Source organism: Syngnathus typhle, linkage group LG8, assembly GCF_033458585.1.
Source record: "Syngnathus typhle isolate RoL2023-S1 ecotype Sweden linkage group LG8, RoL_Styp_1.0, whole genome shotgun sequence".
Taxonomy (NCBI): domain Eukaryota; kingdom Metazoa; phylum Chordata; class Actinopteri; order Syngnathiformes; family Syngnathidae; genus Syngnathus; species Syngnathus typhle.
In genome coordinates, this window is record NC_083745.1 from 2848691 (window position 1) to 2872815 (window position 24125).

Sequence of the window (24125 nt, forward strand, 5' to 3'; positions counted from 1 at the left end):
TTTTATTGGGACCTAACAGAAATATAAAAAATAAAAAACAATAATAACGTCCACATTATATACTATAGTAGTGATAGTAATCAAATAATACAAAAGGTAATCTAATAATCAAATAATACAACTGATATATATATATATATATATATATATATATATATATATATATATATATATATATATATATATATATATATATATATATATATATATATATATATATATATATTTTTTTTTTTTTTTTTTTTTTTTAAGTGCTCGATTGGATGTAAATGAGGGCGGAAGTATGACATTCCGCAGGGTCATTGAATGCATCATCTCGACTTTCAACTTTTGGAGCACAATTTAATCATGTCCGACTGGGAAGAGGACGAAAACGAGCCCGTAGCAAAACCTCCACCAAAACAGACCCCCAGAGGAAATATTGCTTTCGGTGTGCGGAACAGTCAAAAATTAGCAGCTTTTAATGAGCATGTGGACGATAATTATGGCGGCGGCCATAGACGCGAGGGCCAAAGTCGCTCTTTTCAGCGGAGCAACGAACGAGGGCTCGAAGGAAGACGCCAATTCGGGTCTGAAAAATCTAATTCGCCCGTCACTATTATCGTGGAAAAATGCTCCGTTGGGAGAATAATTGGTAGGTTTTTCGCTCTTACTTCAAATTAACCAACATAATAGACAGAGTCACTATGTTTTTATAATGGCACCATAGCAAAGTTAGCCATGTTAGCTACTTAGCTAAGCATTCCGCACATAATTGCTTAATTAATGAGTGGCATATCTGGTGAGTATGAAAAATATACATATATATTTTTAAAAAAATGATTTTCTCATGTGAGATGATGTCCATGTTTTCTTTATTGCTTTTTTTTTTTTTTTTAATTATAGTATTGCTAATTGCCACATGACAGCCGCGGTATTAGCATCCACTGGCTAAACATGTCTTATGTCCTTTGACCCCTTTCGATAAATTTAAGTCCAACCAAACAGCTTTATTTCTGTTTTAAGGTCGCGGAGGGGCTAAAAAACGTGAATTGGAGGAGAATACTGGTGCGAGAATCAAGGCAAGTTGAAAGGTTGTCGATTGTGTTAATTGTTATGGACCAATTCAACAATAAAGCACATTGTTACACAACTTCCAGGAGTATCATAAGTCATAATTGTCACATTATATTTATCTCCACTGTTGATTGGAAATGTAACAATACTTAAATTACTATTATACTGACCTGGCACACACCTTCATGGGGCCCTAAACAAAAAAAATTCATAGATCAATGACGGTGAGTATGAGGCGGAGGTCGTCATCTTTGGACCTCCTTCCACCCAGGAGAAAGCCAAAGAAATGATAGAAGAGCTGCTCGCCAAGGAGAACCCTCGAGTCTATGGCGGTGAGTTCAGGAGACTCTTCTGGTTTTCCACGTTAAAAGTCTTTACAGGGTGTTTAATGCAATCAATGTCTCAGGAGGCTATGGAAAAAGAGGAGGAGAGAATGCAGAAAGTGGTTCGGTGTGGCCCACCTCGCAGTTAGATGCATCTAAGGTGGCCCCGACCCGCAAGTCCATAGACTGGAACAACATTCGAGAAAACATGCACAAGTATGAAGAGATGAAGTGGAAAGGTGAGGAATCGGTACACAGTCTCTTCAGTCTTAATTCAAATCCACTTCAAGATACAGGTTCATATTCATGCCTATTATTAAAAATAAAAAGCAGATCACAAGTTGTATTTGGATTTGACAAAAGTTGTAAATCTTTGAATTTATTTGTTTAAATAAAGCGCATTAAATAAAGAAGAAATATGAAACTTTTTCCCCCCCATCTTTGTGATAATCTTGCAGACCTGCCACCCATGAAGAAGAATTTCTACACCGAGGCTGAAAGCGTGGCCCTCCTCACCGCTGAAGAAGTCAATGATTGGAGGTGAACGTTAAAACAATTTTGTGTTGTTATTGATGTCGTTTTTTCCACAGTAGCTGATTTTTTTTCTTTTTCTCATGTTATCCCCCTCCCCCCCCCCCCAGGAAGGAGAACAACAACATCTTTGTGGACGACCTGGTGGACGGCGGGAAAAAACGCCCCATCCCCTATCCCTGCCGGAGCTTTCTCGAGGCTTTCGAGCTTTACCCGGAAATCATGGACAACATCCATCGAGTCGGCTTTGTTAAACCGACCCCCATCCAGGTATCGACTGGCCTCCAGCCATGGCCTGTCGCGTTCTACACTGTTGCGAAAAGTCAAATTGCATATTTCCTGAATGTGCTATTTTCATCAGTCGCAGGCATGGCCTGTGCTACTTAGCGGGGAGGACCTGATCGCCATCGCTCAGACAGGAACGGGCAAAACCTTGGCTTACCTGTTGCCCGGATTCATCCACATGGACGGACAGCCCGTGTGAGGATCGCTTGAATTTGGTTCTTCTTTTTAAGTCTCATAAACGATTCCTTGACAACATATTTGTTTGTAGACCTCGATCGGAGCGCCAAGGCCCTGGCATGCTGGTGCTGACTCCCACCAGAGAACTGGCCTTGCAGATTGAAGAGGAGTGCAGCAAGTATAGCTACAAAGGCTACAAAAGGTGACCTTCCGTAAAATTAACTTCTATTTCAATAACTTTGATGTTGTTTTCCTGAGCAACGTAAGGTGTTGGTGTAATTATCTTTGTTTTGTGGTGCCTGTCTGTCTGTCTGTCATCCCTCAGCATTTGTATCTATGGCGGCGGAGACAGAAGGGGCCAGATCAATCTGGTGAAGAGCGGCGTGGACATTGTCATCGCTACACCAGGACGACTCAACGATCTTCAAATGAACGAGTACATCAGTCTGCGCTCCATCACCTACTTGGTTTGCTTGTTTGTGTTTGTTTTGGGGGGGGGAGGTGCCGCTATTTTCCTTTATGATTCTTGTCTAACATCTTCAAACAGGTGCTGGATGAAGCAGATCGCATGCTGGACATGGGCTTCGAGCCTCAGATCATGAAGATTCTGCTGGACATCCGGCGCGACAGGCAGACTGTCATGACAAGGTGTGGTGGGCATTTGCAGTCTATTTATCCACTGAAATCTCAGCAAAATGTTTTGGATTAAATACATTTCTAGGAAATGATGCTACTTTATCTCTTCAAATCACGTTGAGTGCAGCACCATGTGACTCTTTTCAGCGCCACCTGGCCAGCAGGCGTGAGACGTCTGGCCAAATCATATCTCAAGAATCCCATGATGGTCTATGTGGGCACCTTGGACTTGGCGGTAAGTGAGGATGACATGTCAAGAACCTGCAATCTATTTTAGGATTAAAAATAGTACCAAATTGAACAGAGAAAATGCACCCACCCTATTATAAGTAGAACATGAATTAACGGGTCATGTGCATGGCAGGCTGTGGACACGGTGCAGCAGACTGTGCTGGTGATGCACGAAGAAGACAAGAAGTCTTACCTGTTCGGCTTCATCGGGAACCTGCTGCCGATGGATAAAGTCATCATTTTTGTCAGCAAGAAAATCATGTAAGTTTGGAACACAGATGTTTCAGTCTAGGCTTTCAAGTATAAAAACTTAAATGCTAAGTCATAATACTTTTGATATTGTCGTCATATAAATGTGAACGTCTCTTGGCAGTTGCGATGATCTCGCCAGCGACATGTGTCTTCACGGTCTGGCCGTGCAGAGTCTCCATGGCGACCGGGAGCAATATGATCGGGAGGAGGCACTTAAGGACTTTAAAGGAGGTGAACCGCAGAAGAGCAAGAATGCAACGTCCATTTTCTGTACTACTACAAAATGGATTCATGGAGTGGATCAGTATAATGCTGCACTGTCAAAGCAAAGCCAACAGAAGCACGTTGGACAGGACATTAAATATAACAAATACGTTTGATTTCAACGTGTTATATTTTGCCGCCCCATAGGTCGGGTTCGTATCCTGGTAGCCACGGACTTGGCGTCTCGCGGCTTGGACGTCCACGACATCACGCACGTGGTAAACTACGACTTCCCTCGAAACATCGAAGAGTACGTGCACCGCGTGGGCCGCACCGGACGAGCAGGGTGAGGCCAGGAAAAATGCCAATGCCTTTTCAAAAAAAAAAAAGAAGAATCCACGCAATGTTTATGTGATCCAGACGCTTGGGAGCTTCCATTACTCTGGTAACGAGAGAAAACTGGAGGATGGCACCGGAGCTGATTCCCATCCTGGAGCGATCGGGCCAGGTTAGCTCACAGTGACATTAGACTTGGGTGGAACAAACGACTCACCACGTGACTGGCTCTTGCAGGATGTCCCCGTGGAGCTAGTGCAAATGGCAGAAAGATACGAGAAGTTCAAGAAGGAGAAGGAGATGTTCGCGGGTCCCCGAGGTCGAGGCGGTCGCGACGGAGGACGTGATGGACGACGTGGGGGCGGAGATCGCAGGCAAAACTGGGGATTCTAATCAGTCTTCTTTCTCCAAGTGAGTCAGTTCTCCAAGTACGGAGAAATGTATTTACAGTTTAGAGAGGTTAATATGTTATATAAAGAAGTGTACATATATATGTGCCAGATTTGATTTTCAAAACATGGGCCAAGTCATTTGAGATGTTAAATATATCAAGTATTGGTTTGTCTGTAACTTGACCAGTTCACAGTCTATATTCTGTTCAATAAAGACACGTTTTATTCACTTGCTATGGATAAGCCCCCACTGAACATGGTCTAATAGCGCCCTCTGCTGCCGACTGATATTAATGTCAAGTTGAATTGTTTTCTGGTTTTGGTCTTGAGATGTTTGCATAGTCTTGATGCCTCAAAATCTTGGTCTCATTGTTGACTTGATCTTGCCATAGAATTCTTGTTTTGATTATGCTCATTTTATTTTAAGGACCCTCTACGGTTTTTTACTTTTTATGTAATCACACCTTCTGTATTACACCCAAAAGATAAAAAATGTCAAAGAACCACAACCAACATATTGAATGGAATCACATTTAATGTCGCAAAGCGTCTTGTGCCATCTTACAGTAAGGTGCAATAGCTTAGTCAATTTCCAAACATCTCCAGTGCATGTGCAAAGTTAGCAAAGTGCCAATGAAAGTGCTTAAATAATCAGGAGGCCAACTTGGAGCCCCTTGAAAAAGACACACGATGCCATTTAGTTTTTAAATGCCGGTTAAAGCTTCACCACAACAAAAGTCTACGTTCTACCTACTCGGAGGAACATACAGTAGTCTATTGAACTGCCGGTTCTGGGCAGTTCTGTAACCAACTGGAAAACAGACACTAAGGAAGGACAACATTCACCACGTTTAACAGTAGCTGTACTCGAGGGCTATAGAAGATAGATTGGAATAGTGCCTCGAATTGAAAACTAACACAGAATGGTATTGCTATAAATGAAATGAACACTTAAAACTACTCTTTGTGTTACTACATTGTTTCTCACGGTAATCCAATAGGAGTCAGCTGACCTTCTTTCCTTCGGATGGTTTTGCGATGCATTGTGTTGATTAACCAGTCTTTGGTTATTAAGTTGAAGCAGCCAATCGTGGGATGGAGCTGGGTGACCGATATCCTGCCCTGGGAGACCCTGGGGTCGGCAGCGTAGCACAACATTCATTTGTTCCTCTGGGCCTTCTGGGCAGACTTGGTGACTTTACCAGCGGTGGAGGCCTTCTTCTCCACGGCCTTGATGACACCCACGGCCACCGTCTGCCGCATGTCGCGCACTGCAAAGCGACCTGCGAGTTGAGTTAGAAACAGGCCTTGTTTGAATTCCCATGGAATATCGAGTCTGTACTTGTGGCGGCTAAGAAACTTCTAGAACGATAGTTGAAAGGTTCTGCAGATTCTCAATTTGATATTGTCTGCCATATCTGTTCTCTTTAGACTTACCCAGTGGGGGGTACTCGGAGAAGCTCTCAACACACATGGGCTTGCCCGGAGTCATGTCAACGATGGCCGCGTCTCCAGATTTGAGGGTTTTGGGATTGTCCTCCAGCTTCTTACCCGAGCGGCGGTCAATTTTTTCCTTGAGCTCGGCAAACTTGCAGGCAATGTGAGCCGTGTGACAGTCCAACACTGGGGCGTATCCGGCACTGATCTGGCCTGGGTGGTTAAGGATGATGACCTAGAGACACCAAAGTATGTGGTCAGATTTTTATTTTTTGGGACTACCGTAATTTTCGGACTATAAATCGCACCGGATTATAAATCGCACCGGCCATAAAATGCCCAAAAAAGTGAAAAAAAACATATAAGTCACTCCTGAGTATAAGTCGCCCCCCCACCCAAACTATGAAAAAAAACGCGACTTATAGTCCGAAAATTACGGTACTCAATAACAGAACTACTCGCTAGCGTCACCTGAGCAGTGAAGCTAGCAGCCTCCTGCGGCGGATCACTCTTGCTGTCACCGGCCACATTGCCGCGGCGGATGTCCTTCACCGACACGTTTTTGACATTGAAGCCGACATTGTCACCGGGCAGGGCCTCGGAGAGCGCCTCGTGGTGCATCTCCACCGACTTCACCTCGGTGGTTATGTTGACGGGGGCGAACGTCACCACCATGCCGGGCTTTAGGATGCCCGTTTCCACTCGGCCTACCGGAACGGTGCCAATACCTAAGGATGGAAAACACGGCATCAAGAGGGATGTCCAAGCATGGTAGAAATTGAGGAGTACTCGAGTACTTGCCTCCAATCTTGTAAACATCCTGAAGGGGGAGACGGAGAGGTTTGTCCGTTGGACGGGTGGGTGGCTGAATAGCGTCCAGAGCTTCAAGCAGCGTCGTCCCCGATGCGTTGCCATCCTTCCTGTTAATCTTCCACCCCTTAAACCATTGCATCTACAACACCAGAACATCACTGGAAGTCATGAACGCAGCAAGACCTTTTGCCAAATATTCCTTGGACGTACATTGGGGCTGGCATCAAGCATGTTGTCGCCGTTCCAGCCCGAGATGGGCACGAAAGGAACGGTGTCGGGATTGTAGCCTATCTTCTTGATGTAGGTGCTGACTTCCTTGACAATTTCTTCATAGCGCTTTTGGCTATAGTTGGGCTCGGTGGAGTCCATTTTGTTGATGCCCACGATGAGTTGCTTCACCCCGAGCGTGTAGGCTAACAGGGCGTGCTCGCGGGTCTGCCCGTTCTTGGAGATGCCGGCCTCGAACTCCCCCACACCGGCGGCCACGATCAACACAGCGCAATCGGCCTAAGACGGAAGACTGTTGAAGTCGGCCAACTGGATGACTCGCGTTGCTTACCTGCGAGGTCCCGGTGATCATGTTCTTGATGAAGTCCCTGTGTCCCGGAGCGTCGATGATGGTCACATAATACTTGGTCGTCTCGAACTTCCACAACGAGATATCGATAGTGATCCCGCGTTCTCTCTCGGCCTTCAACTTGTCCAGCACCCAGGCGTACTTGAAGGACCCTTTCCCCATCTGGAACATGTTGAAGGAAACGGCTTGCTTGATATTTATGTGACCAATCTGATTGGTGATGATAATAACACATTTGATTTAGAGGTCACTCAAGGTCACTTTACAAAGAGTTCAAACAATTTTAATGCGTGTAATTTTGTAAAAATTTATTTCAGACTGTGACGAGAAATGGTTTTAGTCACTGGAAATTCGAGAGACTCCATCAAGAGTAGACATGATCACATCTGACTGCAAATGAAGCTGGCACGACTGGTGGAGGCAAATAAGTAAACTGACACATAGCTTCCCCGTTGGCAAGTTAGACAAAACCCATTATTCAGAAACGGTTACAACTGTTAGCTCATGCTAATTAACTGTATGCTAATATTGCAGCTCTTGCTCACAATCCCTTTTAAGGTCTCTGCGGCGCGTCATCTCGCACGGCCTTACCTCGGCAGCCTCCTTCTCAAACTTCTCGATGGTCCGCTTGTCGATGCCGCCGCACTTGTAGATGAGGTGGCCCGTGGTGGTGGACTTGCCCGAATCCACGTGGCCGATCACCACGATGTTGATGTGGACCTTCTCCTTGCCCATGATGAGCGATGATACCGGCCCAAGTCAAGAAAGTGGGGCTTCTGCAAAAACTGCCATGGAGACTCAGTGAGTACTTTTTTTTTTATAAATTATTTTTGATAGATTATTGTTGGTAAGGTACCGTAAAAACAAGGCTAATTTCCCGTGATCCTAAGATTGTTTATTTTATCCTTATAAAGCGACACGAATCTTTGGTGTGAATTCATAAATATTCCTGAATATATTAGATATGCATCCATTTTGTATGATGAAAACTTGATTTGGAATGAAGACACATTCTAAAAATGTGTTGACCAGTGTTTGTTTTCCACATGTGTCAACTGGCAAAGCATCTTAATGGCTTTCCACTGCAAGTTAGACAATGTAAATTGATATCAATTTTGCTGGCACCATCTCATGGAAGTTCTTATCAGACTCAAATATCAAAATTTTGCTCATATTGCGTAAAAGGCAAATTTGGAAAAACTTAAGTCAAGGTACTCGTAGCTAAAGGCATCCCTGTTTCCACCCAGCTGTCTCTCCCACTGTTTTTTCTTTGCCATGTCGTCCCTGTGTTGACACACCCTGGCAACACAGTACCCCCCCCCCCCCAAATAAATCCACCATTTTGCCAGCCATATCTCCGTGCATGGCACAGCAGGATGCCCTTTTAATATATTTATTAATTTTTCTTATTATTATCAAACAAGCATTCGACATGCTGAGCAGGTTGTAAACATCCTCATCCTTCTTGTCCAGTAGCGTCACTGCTGCAGTTGCCGCAGTGCTCCCCCCCCCCCCTTTCCAAAAAAACTGCGCTAACTTAACGTCAGATGGCTTCGATCATGTGAAGGGCGCACAAGCGCTTTCGCCGTCATCTGTCAATCTGCCTCCAGCCCCCATAAAAGCCCTCCTTGCCCGCTTGGAGTATGACATTCTTAGGATGCCAGCTGCTGGGGGGGAAATCTATTCATGGCGTAATGTATTGCTTACCTTAGCAGGGAGCTGCTGGTTTGTTTTTACTGCTGTTGATGGTCAAGTGCAGGTCGTTTGAGGGAGCGCGCGTGCACACTTGATGGCAGACGACGCTGTTCCGCTTGCAGGCGCGCGCACGATACGCAGTGAGGGAGGGAGGGGTTGGGGGGTGATTGCGTAATTGCGCGTACACAAACACTGTCGTTTAGAATTGGATGGTTGTGCCATGTAATCAATCACCTGCTATTTTTATATTTAACTGTTTTGTAGATAAATGTATTGTAAGTCATTTTTTTCGTCATATTGGGTTACATTTTGAGAACAGCAGAGGGCGCTCTTGGTCCCGGCTCAACTTTCTAGATCAGTCTTCATGAGTGTAAATATTAAAATGCTGTGGAGGAATTGGAATTGGATGACTGTAGACTTTGTGAAAATAAAATCACAAGAGATCATAAATGAGCTGAATTTAACTTAAATGGATCGAATTTTTATTGTGGAAATATCGAAATTGCAGAAAATTCGAATCATTCCAAACATGTCCCGATTGATATTGGAAAATTTTGGTAACGAAAAAATACCTATCATGTCAAAAGTATCTTCAAATGTTTTAAATGCATTCTGACACTTGATTTGATACATCTTTGACAGTTTTTCAAAGCAGCAAAAATAAGACAATAATAGAGCATCGTTCTATTGCAATTAAATGTTTATCACACATGATGATTTTAACATCCGAGTTCACATAAACCAAAGGACTTAGAAAGTTTCACAGAACATAAGTGGAAGAGTAGCACAAATCTACACAACCCTGCTTTACAATAATTCCATTCTATACATTGACATTGATTCCCATTTCAAGAAATACGGCACTACTTTTTTTTTTTAATGCCACCCGGTGTGTGACTGGGTTCAAAAAATTCATTAAGGCACAAGTGCAAGACTGATCAAGTGACATTTGGAACACGTGCAAAGTGGACGGACATCCTTGTCGCTTCTAATACTAAAGTATGCTACTTCTCTTTGTGTTATGCATGTAAAAAAAAAAACCTCAAGATTGTTAAACAGTAACTACATGATCCCTTTTAATTCCATTACCTGAGAATTGTAAAACAATAACATTTATCTTGCTATCTGCAGGAAACAGTACATTCTGTCACAAGAAAAAAAAAAAAAAAAAGCAACAGAGCATAAAATAAAATGAGGCGTCTGTGCGAAAGGCACAAGCTGACATTGTTGTGCAATGTGCCTTTCTTTTATGAGTCGGTGTGGATGGCCCAGGGCTGGACGTTGCCTTGTCCGAAGATGCTGTAGAAGGTGGCACCGAAAACATTGATGGCTGCCGCGATGTAGAAGACCGTCTGCCATTCTTCCATTGTGTTCTGACAACAGAGACGACATGGACTTGTTTTCAGTCGAAAATCCAAATGGCAATCAAAGACACTTTTTTGGCACACTCTTACATTTACAGTGAGGCTTCTTGCAATGACGGGTCCCACCATGCCAGGAATGGTTGCGAAGGTGTTGGTGATGCCCAGCAGGATGCCCGCGTACCTGCCGGGATGACATCATCGCTAGGTTTTGGTCCATTTGCACACGGATAAAGGCTACTTACGAAGGAGCAATATCCAAATGGTTGATGTTGAAGCCGGACGCCGACACTCCGCCCAGCGAAGAGGAGATGGTGAGGAAAGTCAACGCCAAGGTGTAGTTGCATCCCGTGTAACCCGCCGCCACCAGGAAGACTGCCGGTCCGATCATACCAACGAGGGAGAAGCACTTCCGGACCGTGACGGTGGGGTAACGGCAGCTTTCTCGCAGGTAGTCGGCCAGCTGACCGCTCAGTAGGGCCAACAGACCGCAGCCCAGGTAAGGCAGCGCCGACAACCAGCCGTTCTGAATTGGAGAGATGTGTGACATATTCGAGTGCAGAGGGGAAAAAAAAAGGGGAATTTAATTGACAAATCTGAAAAGCCTTCTTCAGAACTTTGGGTTTGGGCGGCGCTCTCACCTGCTGTATGCTGAAGCCCAGTACGTCGTTCATATAGGTGGGTAGCAGGGTGAGGAGGGTGTAGAAGGTCCAGTTGTATGAGAAGTGAGCCACCACGATGGCCAGCAGTGGGCGTGACGTCACGATGGCTCGCCAGGGGATGTGTCCGCCCGGTGGCGACAGCTGGTAACAATCACAGTAGGTAAAAAACACTTTGCAATAATAATGAAAACACCACATATAATAGATGTACCGTATTTTCCGGACTATAAGGCGCACCTAAAAACCTAACATTTTCTCAAAATACTCCGGTGCACCTTATATATGGACCTAATTCCTAAATTTAAACTGTCCCGAAGCATTGTGTCATGAAATCAATCATAAGAGGCCCGCTGAAGACTATGAATCATCAATCAAAAAGACTATGGATCATTATTTTGTGATTATAGAGTAATTTATTGCGTCTGAAGTTGAAATAAAAAAGATAAAATGGAGAATGATGTGATTTGGATTAAAAATCTGACATGATGCACTAATGCTGCGCCTTATAGTCCGGTGCGCCTTATATAAGGACAAAGTTTTAAAATGGGCCCTTCATCGAAGGTGCGCCTTATAGTCCGGAAAATACGGTAGTTTTCCATTCAACTTTCCTTAAAGCAATTGTAAAATCCTTTTGAGAAATATTTAATTTTAATTTTGGCTGTGAAAGGCTTCAAATTAAAATGTCGGTTGCACATTTAAGTGTTACTTTATTTTGAGCCTTTAAAATGTCTTGTGTTTTAACTAATACTGTTATGCATTAAGATGCTAAATACATATTAGTTTTTGTCTTATTAAGTTTTGACTATCAAAACAAGATGTTGCATACGTGTCACGTTTTTTTTCCCCCCATTGAGTTTGGACTAAAAAAACTCAGAGGATTAACATGCATGGGGTTTTCTTGGATATACACATTGGATCTAATTCTTTCATTTTGACTGTCACAATAAAACGAAGTATTTATCTAAATGTGGCTTGACTTGGACGTGTAGAGAGACAGGACTGCACGTCACCTCTTTCTTAAGTGAGCTTGTGATGTAGACTCGCTCACGCTCCGATATCCACGGGTGAGTGTCTGGAGTGTCGTAGGCCAGGAATGTCCACAGCACAAACCACAAGAGGCCCACTGCACCTTCACAAATAAATTGAAGGAGAGGGGTCGGTCATCCTGTGTGCTGAATGTCTCACTACAAAGTGTGAGTGTTGGTACCAAAGATGTAGAAGACGTAGGTCCAGTCCAGGTAGAAACAGATTTCGCCTGACAGCGGGAGAGACACCACCGTCCCGATCTGGATTCCTGCCATACACAAGTTAAACGATGAGATGTCGACTCGCCGCCGAATGGACTTGTCGCTCTCACCGATGTAGGAGATGGTGAGAAGACGACTCCTTTCCAGGGGCGGCGCCCACGCTGCCCACATGCTGTACATAGCAGGGAAGGAGACACCCTAAAAAGGTACATGTTATTTTCCCTCCTGGAACCAAACCCCCATTTTTTTCCAAATGTGACATTTCTCTGTTCTTTTTCTCCAAGGGTTCCAGGCTGCCGACGTACCTCCCCGACACCTTCCAGGACCCTGACGGCGATGAGGTAGCCGGCACCCAGGTCAGCCGCCAAGGGGGTAAGCAGAGTGAACACCACCGTCCCCAGGATGCCCAAACCCAGCAACCATTTGGGCCCCAAACGGCCCGCCAGGTAGCCCCCGGGGATCTGGGTCAGGATGTAACCGTAGAAGAACGAGCCCAGGATCCAGCCTTGCGTCTCTGTCCCCCAGTTGTACACCCTGGCCTGTCATCAAAGGCTTTTTTTAAACTCCATAATGAAAAAAAAAAGTAGTTTTTAATAAAATTTTTAAAAAAGTCCTCATATTTTAGATAAAACTAAAGTACTGATCGCACAAGAGCAAAATTGCAGTTTCCTCAATCTTTTCCCATTTTGGATAGAAAAAAACTAATCTTATGCGACTTTTTTTTAAAATAAATTTATATAAATTTCTGGATATTGTCCAATATCCAGAAATTTATATAAATTTCTGGATATTGTCCAATTTTTTATATGGAAAAAAAATACAACATGCACAACGTTGTAGCCAATTTTTCTTGAGTCTAATGTTTGTTGATTCTAACATTAAAATGTGCAATAGTGCCATCTGTTGACCAATAATTTGTCTACACTGCCACGTGATTGGAACAGGTGTGCTTATTAGAAAAAAAAAGTTTGATAGAAAACATGTCAACCATACCTGCATGCTAGTTTGCTAGTTTTGTGACAGAAGTTTTTTATTTTATTATGAATAAATATTGAGACTTGACAAACTAATTTGTGTCACATGCCAAAATGCAGCAAATGGAGCCAAGGAAAGAATGCGGACTAAAGACATTGAAAAAGTAAGTCAAATCAATCTTTTGTGTCTGCTATTCATACCTCTTTTCTTGGGTAAAGAATTAAAATGGTAATCGTAGAGAAATTTAAAAAAAATAGTAATCCTGCAGGGATAAAAATATTTTTCTAGAATAAGTTTATTAGGAATAAGGGAAAGAAAACACCACTCACAGTTTGGTTGTGTTTGGGGCGTTCGGGGCTTTGGTGGGGGGGGCACACAGAACTGCTGTGGTTGGGGTGTGCTTGGTGGGTGCTGTTGAGCATGTCCACCATGGCCACACTCAGGTTGACCCGCAGGGCGTAGACAACGAAGAAGCCGAAACACGACAACAGGGCCAGGCCATAGCGTGCAGAAAAGCATGCTGGAGCTACGGGCCAAAAGAAAAGGAAAAGGTTAGCGTTAGTCAAAATTCATTTTGGGAAATGTTCTTCGGAGAGAATAAAATTGTTAGGGTTAAGCTAGCCAACTTTATGGCCGGGTATTTTAAATGCAAAAGTAGTTTTAGATAATTTATGCTTAGTTTAGCCTTAACTAATAGCCTGAAACCTATTTGCTCACTTATTCAATTCGCCAAACTGGTGCTTGTTTCGTAAGTAGAGTCAAGTTTGTACTTCCAAGACTAAAAGAAAATTCACTGAACTAAAACTTTGAAAAAGTTACCGGTTTAGTCGATCATGCCTCAAGACACCGCGGTATTTAGAAGAATATTGAATTTTACAAAAGTCGTGTTTTTTACAAGAGCTGTTTTTATACACGTATTATTCCTCTGTCAAGTGTCTTTAGTGCAACCTTTGACGAGCAGAATTAAAGAAATATAGTAAACTTACCAGAAAAGACGCCTTTTAAACGGAAAATGACTTAAAATAACCTTTTGAGAACAGGGAAAAATATTAATCTTACAATAATAGCCTTGAAGAAGTTGTCCTACCGATTTGCTGCATCTGAACTGGACCACTAGACTCCACCAAGTGAGACGTGGTACTTCCCTTCTCTTGAGGGTTGTCTTACTATTTAACTGTTAGTCAACGTCACTGAATACAGTTAAAACAGCATCCCTGAATGGTCCAAAAAGTTCATGCTTTTAATTTAATCCAAAAAAAATGAGGGTGGGTGGGTACTAGGAAAAAGCATTTTTTGATCATTTTATTTATTGCAATAGAAAGTAGTAATCTTGCAAGAAAACATTTCATTTTTCGAGAAAAAAAAATCAATAGTAGACTCATGACCTGAAAGTAGACAGACCTTGGGAGAATATTTTCCCTTTTAAAAAAAGATATAGTGCAACATTCTGTGGCAAAAAAAATAGTGATAATGCAGAACTATGCGTTATTAAAAACGGAGTAATAACTGTGCATTATTTCTCCTTTTTTGGTCACTTTGGGTTCTTCCGTCCAAATGTGCTGAGTCAACAAACAAATGTCGTAAAAAAAAAAAAAAAATTCAACTCGTAACTAGGATACCAAGTGTAATAATACCGAGACAAACTATGGGCAAAGTGTTATTGAGGCGTAATAACAATATTGTAGGGGTAAAGTCGACGGGCCGTGAGCATGGGCTTCTCGTGGACAGCCGTCCAGTCCGCGCTTCTCATTACCCCGTTGAATGTTGTCCTCGTCTCTGCGGTGAAGAAGAGGTTTCTGCTGCTGGTCCTCGCCCTCCGTGTCCGAGCCGCATGAATCCATTTGGGTCACTACTATGGAACAACCATGCCCAGCTATCGACGCTGAAAAGCAACGAAATCCATCTGTACCGCCACAAACAGGAAATCGATGTAAAGGCTCCGCCCATTCACGTGACGTCTTTGTGACGTTGAAATATTTTCTTAAATCAGTTTTAACATTTTTACTATCTACTAAATCAGATTATTACGAGTAAAAATACGACGCAGAGCCATTCGGTAGATCATTTTAGTATTTCCCTTTATTTTGTTTCATACCCACAATTCCAAGTTTCTGAAATCAATCACAGCATTTTAAAAGTACTGTACTAATTGCCGTTAGTCCAGACATATTTTAACAATCATTTATATATAGATGTATATAAATATATAGAGTTTATATGAATGCCCTCTGCAAAAAGATTAAAGGGTACCTTTGGTCAACGTGTCTAACGCAGTAAATGTACAATATCAAAGAAGAAATAAAACAGAGTCAAACTTCACACAGGGAGGGCAGGGGGTGGATTCGAACCCACACCCTCGTAACTGTAAGGCAGACGTGCTAGCCAGTGCTCCGCCGAGCGCACGTTTTACTGAGACAGCATTAGACTTGGTTGTGCTTTCCTTTAGCTCAATAATACATTTTCCACCATGTAAAACTATACGGCTTCAAGTTTCCCACCATGTAAACCTAAACACCATGTGACTTCGCCAGTTACAGCAGCATTATGTAAACATTTTGTTAGGTTTGTTCCCAGTTCTTTAACTTTACGCTAATAGTAATTACCAAGAGGTAGCTTTAAATATTAAAGTTCCAATGATCACTGAGCCTTCACAGTTGAACTACTTAATGTCTGCAAGAAGTGAGGTTTTTGCAGGTTTTTGCTCTCCTCTTAGTCTGGGCCACCTTCCTGGAAGGAGGCGACTCTACCTAGCCTGTGTGATAATGTGTGACCTTGAAGTCTTAACTGAGAGCAACTTCTGCATATGTGCAAAGAGTGTCATAGAGAAGAGAAAGCTAATGAAGCAAGAGAAGCATTATAGCGGGGTAACAGGATAGCTCAAGCTACATAGCTAACACATGTGCCAAAGAGGCCTATTTGAACACTTTCAATTTTTGATACTTTTGATTCTAAACACCATTGACAGCAGCAGTATTTAAAAACCGCAGATATCAATTCATCTTTCACTATATCACAGTTCATCTTTTCAAGCTTCATGGATTTTTTTTTTTCTCCACAGTGCATTGTGCTATGGCTCCAGATGAAAAATACACTAAAAAAAGGAGTCAGGCCACAGAGGGCTAGTGGTAGTGTCCGCCCTGAGACTGGAAGGTTGTGGGTTCAAATACCAAACACTATAAAAATGGGACCGATTTCCTCCCTGATTGGCACTCAGCATGAAGGGTTGGAATTGGGGGGTTAGATCAGCAAATGATTCCCGAGGACGGCCCCACTGCTGCTCACTGCTCCCCTCTCCCCCAGCGGATGGATGAATGTACACTATAAAATACTGTTTTTTTTCCATGTATAATGCGCCCCCATGTATAATACGCACCCTAAAAATGGAATGTTGATGCTGGAAAAAAGCCTGTACCCATGTATAATACGCACCCAAATTTTGACTCCTACTTAAGTCCGTAAATGTAAAATTATTTCAGAAAAAAGATCATCTTTGGGAACAACCGGATGTTATTCTGCCGGTCAGTATCACTGCGCATGCGCTAGCAAATTCGATAGCAAAGAAATGTTTCGGATTTGTATCGGGTACGTCGTGACAGCAAACGAGCAGGTGATCGAGCAAGCGTCTGATACGAGACCATTGTGTTTGAAGTGAACACCAGAGAAGAAAGCGCATCTGTAATGGCGGTCTCCGTATGATGTCCGGATTAAAAAAAAAAAAAAATTGTACCCATGTATAATGCGCACTCCAGATTTTAGGACAATAAATTAGTTACTGTAGAAACTGGATGTCCTCTCAGTTTAGATCTTTGAAGTTGAAGCTTTAATAACTTTCATTCATAGTTACAGGTAGTGCAACATTGACTCCTCGCTCGTTCTGTTTTGTTACAACTCTCCCGCTCTCTGTTTTATGCCCTCTCACTTCCTCCGTCTCTTAAAGGGGTAGTGTCTAATTATCACGACACTACATCTCTCCTTTTCTTTTAAATGAAATGTCCTTCCTTAGTTTCAGCTTTACTTACCCTGACAGAATGTACAATTGAAATAAAGTGGTTTCCAAAATACAGTCATGTAAAATTGTGATTCCGTATTATACTATGAATTCAAAATCAGATATACAAACACTTTAACAAATAACTAAGCTTAACATCTCTGAGCAGTACTGAACACACATTACTCTTGTGTCGATAACAAACATAACGGTGGCGAGAATTTGTCAGTGTCTCATCACTCTATGGCCTTTGCTATATCTCAGTGATGAGTCTGAGGCGGTCGTCTGTTTACCCTCACAGGGCGTCGCCTCCTGGTTTCAAGGTTAACGTGTTCGGGATCACCTGCTTGTCCATTAACACTGTCGTCATCACAGTTATCACCGCCTCCTGTTGTGAATGGGACTTCCGGTTTGTGCTTCAAGAGTTTGAAGTGCGATCTATGTCTTGTGAGTCTGTGGTCCTGTCTCCGTGCAGTGACCATCGTTCCGTTCACTGCGATGACTTTGTAGGGGTTTGGGTTGAAGGGCGTCACAAGTTTTCCCGTCTTCCTCTGTTGTATTAGGACAACATCACCCTCCTTGAGCACAGAGTGTGATGCGTTCCTCCTTTCGTCCGCACACTTCTTCATTTTGTCCTTCCTCAATCCATCTGTCCGACGGAGATCATCATCACTGGGGGGATGAGAGATGGACGGCAGCTTTATACTTATGGGCCGACCATAGAACACCTCAGCCGGAGGCCGGTTGGTGGTATGATGAGGTGTTGCCCTGTAGTCCCTGAGGAACTTGTACAGCTCTTGCTTCCACGGCTTGCCTTCCAGCGTAGCTGTGTGGATCGCTTTGGTCAGAGTCCTGTTGAACCTTTCAACTGCAGTGTCGGCCTGTGGCCAGTAGGGGGTTACCTTCCTGTGGTGGAATCCAAGGTATCTTGCAAAGTCCGAAAAAGCCTTGCTCGAGAATGGGGGCCCATTACCGCTTCTCACCACTTTTGGGATTCCCACTGTCGAAAAGATTTTGTCCATGACAGGGATGAGTCTGCATGCCGATGTAGATGGCATAATCTCCACAAAGGGAAACCTCGAACACTCATCCATGAGGACTAACAGGTAGTCACCTGAAGGAAAGGGGCCACAGAAGTCCACTGCAACATCCTCCCAAGGCCCCTGTGGGAGTTCAGACATTCGCAGCGGTTGATGCACAGTCTTGGGTACTGCATGTGTAGCAATGACGGAGACATGCATTCCAGTGTCCACGTCATCTGTGATACTGGGCGTGTGAAGTGTTTGTGGATGGCGTGACACGTAGTCCGCCGAGTTTGATCCTCCAGGTTTGTGAACAATTTTGAGCTTGTAAGGTTGCACCTGTATGAGACCTAGTTTAGTTGCAGTGTCATGGCCCAGCAGCGAGCCGTGGTCTCCATCAACAACGTAGAATGCTGCCTGAGCTGTTCTCCCATTGGCAGAGACTGTTGTGGTGACCTTACCACGAAGGGAAAGGGGAACGTTTGTACCATAAGGGTATATCCTTTTGCTTGACTGCTCCAGTTTGAGTTTCGTTTTCAACGCGCCGTAGGCTCTTCGATCCAGGAGATCAGCTGAGGCTCCCGAATCAACAAGAACATCAATGTATTCACCAGCTACCATGACTGCATAGCCTTTTTTCTTGTTTTATCAGTTATGGCAGCCGCCGTGAGAAATGTCTCAAATCTCCTCATCCACTTCGTCCATTTCAGGGAAAGGGAAGCCGACTCTGCGTGTACATCAAAAAGGGGGAATGCGGGTAATCCAGCCACACCCGCCATTGTCACAATAGGGTTTGTTCGACAGCGTTTTCTTTGTCTTCCCACAGGAATACCACCGTCCAGTCACGTCCACGTGTGTAGCCGTTGCTAGCCCCTTCGTCTGCGATAGGCAATAGCACGTCTCTCCCGACTATAGTGCGAGCGTCATTAGCTAGACGATGGCGTCTTCTTTCTTAAGATGCGAGGCCAGATAGTAAAACAGCTTCGCACCGGAGATATTCCAGCATCAAACTACGTCCGCCATACGGCCGTTTACTCACGAGACCGTCACCAGCAAAGCGGCTATCCTGCGCTCCAGCAGGCTAACAGTTGTGAGCGGTAGAAACTCCGTCGCGGGGATCCATTTACGTCAGTCGCGCAATATCCTCGTCGCCATTGTAGAAACTGGATGTCCTCTCAGTTTAGATCTTTGAAGTTGAAGCTTTAATAACTTTCATTCATAGTTACAGGTAGTGCAACATTGACTCCTCGCTCGTTCTGTTTTGTTACAACTCTCCCGCTCTCTGTTTTATGCCCTCTCACTTCCTCCGTCTCTTAAAGGGGTAGTGTCTAATTATCACGACACTACAGTTACATTTTGCGCATTATCCATGGAAAAAACCGGTAATTCATATCCCTGGGATTGAGTGCATTGCGGATGCATTCCAATCCTTCCAAAAAATGAAACCAATGATTCACGCTTTTCTACCACCAAAAAAACCACCACCCTAACGCAGCCGATCCCAACGACGATCCCAACGACGATCCCAACGACGATCCCAACTATGGTACCTGTCAGAGAAGCACAAAAGCAAATAAGCAACATTGTACAGCTAGCGCCAGTTCATTACAGAGGATAGAGAAATTCTTACATTCTATAAAAAAAAAAATCATTGCTTAACTCAAATATTCCCATGCAAATGTAGCCACAGATGAAGTAGATGGTGTGGGCGCATGCGCTGAGTGCAGTGTACACTTACCATCAGACGGAGGAGCTTCTTCATTTTTAGTGCAGTTGACTGCGAATGAAAAAAATAACAAGCGGTCACGTTGCAGTATTTCTGTTTTTAAGCAACAACAGCATTTGTAATCTTTTGGCTGTAGCTGTAGCGCACACTTTTCTTTAGCTAGCTGTCTTGTTCCCATCAAACTAAAATGTGATGCATTCAAGAGCTCGGAAATAACATTACTTAGACTAGGCAATATAACATTCCCATGCAAATGTAGCCACAGATGAAGTAGATGGTGTGGGCGCATGCGCTGAGTGCAGTGTACACTTACCATCAAACGGAGGAGCTTCATCATTTTCAGTGCAGTTGACTGCGAATGAAAAAAAATAACAAGCGGTCACGTTGCAGTATTTCTGCTTTTAAGCAACGACAGCATTTTCAATCTTTTGGCTGCCGCTGTAGCGCACACTTTTCTTTAGCTAGCTGTCTTGTTCCACGGGGTGTGCTGGAGCCTATCCCAGCCATCATCGGGCAGTAGGCGGGGAACACCCTGAACCGGTTGCCAGCCAATCGCAGGGCACACAGAGGCGAACAACCATCCGCACACGAACTTGTGGACAATTTGGAGTGCTCAATCGGCCTACCAAGCATGTTTTTGGGATGTGGGAGGAAACCGGAGTGCCCGGAGAAAACCCACGCGGGCCCAGGGAGAACCTGAAAACTCCACACAGGGAGGGCTGAAGGTGGAATCGAACCCGCACCCTCCTAACTGTGAGGCGGACGTGCTACCCAGTGCCAACGAGCCGCCTGTCTTGTTCCCATCAAACTAAAAGGTGATGCATTCAAGAGCTCGGAAATAAAATAACTTAGACTAGGCAATTTAATATGAATGCTCATCAGAACCCTGACACTTCCAAAAGTGAAAAGAAATTGATCAAGTATGACATGGAGGCTTACCTGGGCAATAGATAATTTGTTCCTTAGACTGGACAGAAAGAACAACAGAAATATATTGTTTAGCTTAACATTTTTGTCGTCAGGAAAAATGTGGGCGTGGCATTAATGGTGGAGTCATGACGTTTTCTCACCTCCGTGTGATGGTCTCGTTTGTGACTGATGCCTAGCAAACAAACTTTGGAATGAAGATGCGTGGAGTTGTGCCACTGGACCACATCGGCGCTTTCATTTTGTATGGAATTAGCCAACGTGTGATTCTAAAAAGCACAGGTTTGCCATCATGAGCGCTTTCCTTGAATTTTTTTTTTTAACTTTGCACTGCCTTAAAGAAGATCACTACTGAGCTGCCTTGGCAATTTGTGTGCACAGGTTGCTATGTTTACATTTGTTCATTGTTCATTCAACAATATGCAAAGTAAAGTTGAGAGCCGTATGCATCGTAATTTCGTTTTGTGTGCACTGTGTGTTTACAAAAGTCTAAGTCTAAAAGGAAGTAGCTAGTCAAACAATAAGTAACCCACCGTTGCGTTGCGCCATTCATAAACGCCGGGAGGCTTGTTCTCCCCGATGATCTTATAATGCCACCCTTGGGAATCATGAGTGACATCGCAGACGGGGGTATTGGGGTTTCCACCACACAAGTGCACCAAAGCAACTGGCAGACACAAAATGGGGGTAAATAAAAGTTACAAGGCATCTTGTTGAGCTTCCCACCGTTGTATTGCGTAAAACTCGGAGAAAGAGTGTGTTGGAGACAAAACAAGAACTTTTCTTTCAGGCTCTTCTTCGCCGCTTTTTATTCCGATTAACACTGTCTCGTTTCCATTCTCTTACTACCATTTAAACACCCTCGATGTCAAACAGATTACAAAACATGAACCGGCCGGCGACAAGCGAGCGCACATGTCGGCGACAAGCGAGCGCACAGCGCGAGTTTTGCTTCGACCGTGATTTTGCGTTAGCTATCCTAATTCCCCCACTAGCGGTTTTTTCCACTCCTAACAATGCCGCCTCAACAAGCAACCTTTCGCGACAAGTCCTGGGAAACAGTCAATCGACTTTATATAGTATTTAATGGTTACTTACAGATTGGTAGACTCCACCAAATACTCATTATAAGTTCCTAAAATTAAATCCACTTGTGTCCAAACAATACACTAATGACAGAAGTGTTGGATGTGATGAGCCGGTCGGAAGTGGATCCACTACCTACTACCTACCTTTCCGAAATGTCACGAGAATGCGCGGGTCGGTCCTGCGTGTGACGATACACGCTCCCATTGGACAGCAATGACCAGGGCGGGGCACAGAGAATAAGTAATAATAATAATAATAATACATTCAATTTATATAGCGCTTTTCAATAACTCAAAGACGCTTTACATGGAATAAGAAAAAAAATAAAAATAAAATAAAATAAAAAAAAGTCATTCCGCTTGTTACCACAAGAGGTCGCAATCGTACTTTGCACACTAGTTCCATTGAATAAACCGAGTGCTGTCTGGGCTGTAGGTATGCCTGGGATGGAAAAAAACCACAGTAGCCTGAGTCAATCCAAACATGAGGGCTTGTGACTGTAGAGTAGTTATCTGCATTGCAAGAATGATTTGACCTGGCTCCCATGTTTGCTTTTTGTGCTCTATCGCTGCTCACCGTCATGCTTGCCCTGTAACTACCTTACCTATAATTCCACGCAATGGCTGTGTTGCAGCTCCGAAAGTAGTAGGCCAGTTCCATTTGAAAGCACCTTTGGGAAGAAGGCACAAGAATTGCTAGCTCCTCACTAGCAATTTTTGCTGATTAGCATGAGTTTGTGAGTGGTATTGAAGATCAAATTGGCATTAGCATCATTATCCTAAAAGAAAATTTGTGCACTTGTGTTTGTGTGTGTGACACAATAGACTGGTTGGTCTAGTTTTGACAATCCTCCGGTAAACGTCACGTTTTCTTCCCGTTTGCTACCATGTAACACGGCAGCAATATTGTAAGGATTGACACATGGGAATGAACAACCAGCTGAAAAATGCAGTCAGGCAAGGTCACCTCAGTTCAAAACTAATGGCTAATTATTAGCCCTCATTGGTGGTAAAGCTAATGGCCTATCATTAGCCGCAACAAGAGACAATAGTGAAAAGGAATGAAGCAATAATCAAAGCAAAACAACCACTGTTAATGAACAAATGGTGGTGTAGCTATTTCAGAGAGCGTGTGGATTGTTGTGGGGGAAGCGAGGAGTCACAGGACCTGCAGACGTCGCTGCCAGGGTCCAGGCGGCGTGGTGACAAATGCCTCCATTGTTGACCACGCGAGGAGGAAGTTCCACGCACAAATCACCCAAAGAATTTTTTGGCATTCAAGCGGACGTGCTGCAGACGGATGAGAGTTGCTATTTTCGGACTCTCTTACAAACGCGTCAAGGATGTTTTTGTCACTATCCAAAAAAAAACTACCTGCCCACCAAATTAACTTGAATGGACAGAGTTGAGAATAAGTCATTCCAGTTAATCGACTGGACGTGTTTTATTGTTTGCAGTTGTCATTTGACCGCTTTCCCTGGCTGCTGTTGTGACCGTAAAATCCGTAATGCTTAAACCATTTTTTACACTTTGTCACGCTTGATCGCATTGGAACTTGACCACGACGGTGACCCACCCGCATGAGAGTTTTTCACAAGTCTGTGTCCGGGTCGCTACGTTTGTCCCTTTTCTTCTCCTAAATGCATGACAATTAGCAAAACATGCTAATGTTAGTTTAGCCCGTTGCTGCGGTATTTGGTTCTGGTCTGCCACAGATTCTCCTCCGATTAAGAATTGTCGTAACATCGAGGATAAACAGGCAGAATGACAAAATGCAACCGATTTGTCTCAATTTTTCCACATCGGCCCTCAATTTCCTCTCGGGAACAAATTTACGGGAGACTGACTGAGAACTTGAAGGCTCCAATATTTCTGCAGTTCCCTGTGGCTGATGTCTATGGCAATACAATGTTCTGGCTTGGGAGACCAAAAGGCTTTTCAGACAATGAAATGGGGATTTGTGCTTCTTGAATATTAATTAACTTGACTCAATTGGCTTTAATATAAGTAATGGAGGCCAGAGAAAGATATAAAGACATCCAACATTTTTTTTGCTTAAGTGCCACCTCATACCCAGCAAACTACTGTATCTACATTGCATAGTAACATACACTTAACTACCTACCTACCGACCCATTCACCAAACATATTGCACTTAACACTACATTCAGATGTTGTCAAAAC

The 24125-nt window shown here is 43.6% G+C and overlaps 4 protein-coding genes across 7 annotated transcripts; 1 reads left to right on the forward strand and 3 right to left on the reverse strand.

Moving 5' to 3' along the window:
• Positions 1-348: 348 nt before the first annotated feature.
• On the forward strand, positions 349-4652 carry ddx43 (DEAD (Asp-Glu-Ala-Asp) box polypeptide 43). The gene is made up of 16 exons (XM_061285824.1): positions 349-634; positions 1006-1061; positions 1271-1388; positions 1463-1618; positions 1838-1919; positions 2021-2180; positions 2272-2390; positions 2464-2574; positions 2698-2839; positions 2920-3020; positions 3156-3243; positions 3373-3500; positions 3613-3722; positions 3903-4041; positions 4116-4203; positions 4269-4652. Exons 1-16 carry the CDS (start codon positions 349-351, stop codon positions 4422-4424), a joined length of 2040 nt encoding a protein of 679 aa, XP_061141808.1. The 3' UTR covers positions 4425-4652.
• Positions 4653-4940: 288 nt separating this feature from the next.
• LOC133158554 (elongation factor 1-alpha 1) lies at positions 4941-9067 on the reverse strand. The gene is made up of 8 exons (XM_061285825.1): positions 8958-9067; positions 7842-8035; positions 7233-7412; positions 6884-7180; positions 6662-6812; positions 6332-6588; positions 5861-6095; positions 4941-5706 (listed from the first exon to the last, which is right to left on the reverse strand). The coding sequence occupies exons 2-8, from the start codon at positions 7983-7985 to the stop codon at positions 5582-5584; spliced, it is 1389 nt and encodes a 462-aa protein (XP_061141809.1). The 5' UTR covers positions 7986-8035; positions 8958-9067; the 3' UTR covers positions 4941-5581.
• Positions 9068-9400: 333 nt separating this feature from the next.
• Positions 9401-15136, reverse strand: slc17a5 (solute carrier family 17 member 5). 2 transcript variants are annotated; one of them, XM_061285155.1, is made up of 10 exons: positions 14944-15136; positions 13520-13716; positions 12521-12754; positions 12326-12413; positions 12176-12262; positions 11979-12097; positions 10948-11109; positions 10552-10832; positions 10400-10490; positions 9401-10318 (listed from the first exon to the last, which is right to left on the reverse strand). In XM_061285155.1, the coding sequence occupies exons 1-10, from the start codon at positions 15029-15031 to the stop codon at positions 10193-10195; spliced, it is 1473 nt and encodes a 490-aa protein (XP_061141139.1). In that variant the 5' UTR covers positions 15032-15136; the 3' UTR covers positions 9401-10192. The 2 variants fall into 2 exon arrangements, with proteins under 2 accessions (XP_061141139.1, XP_061141140.1); XM_061285156.1 differs by lacking the exon at positions 14944-15136 and adding an exon at positions 14278-14355.
• A 1851-nt stretch (positions 15137-16987) lies between these two features.
• Positions 16988-22112, reverse strand: LOC133158174 (uncharacterized). Of its 3 annotated transcripts, none has more exons than XM_061285158.1 (7): positions 21952-22112; positions 21387-21520; positions 20997-21122; positions 20866-20893; positions 20240-20278; positions 19939-19977; positions 16988-19750 (listed from the first exon to the last, which is right to left on the reverse strand). In XM_061285158.1, exon 7 carries the CDS (start codon positions 18819-18821, stop codon positions 17439-17441), a length of 1383 nt encoding a protein of 460 aa, XP_061141142.1. In that variant the 5' UTR covers positions 18822-19750; positions 19939-19977; positions 20240-20278; positions 20866-20893; positions 20997-21122; positions 21387-21520; positions 21952-22112; the 3' UTR covers positions 16988-17438. The 3 variants fall into 2 exon arrangements, with proteins under 3 accessions (XP_061141142.1, XP_061141143.1, XP_061141144.1); XM_061285160.1 differs by lacking the exon at positions 19939-19977.
• Between the last annotated feature and the right edge of the window lie 2013 nt (positions 22113-24125).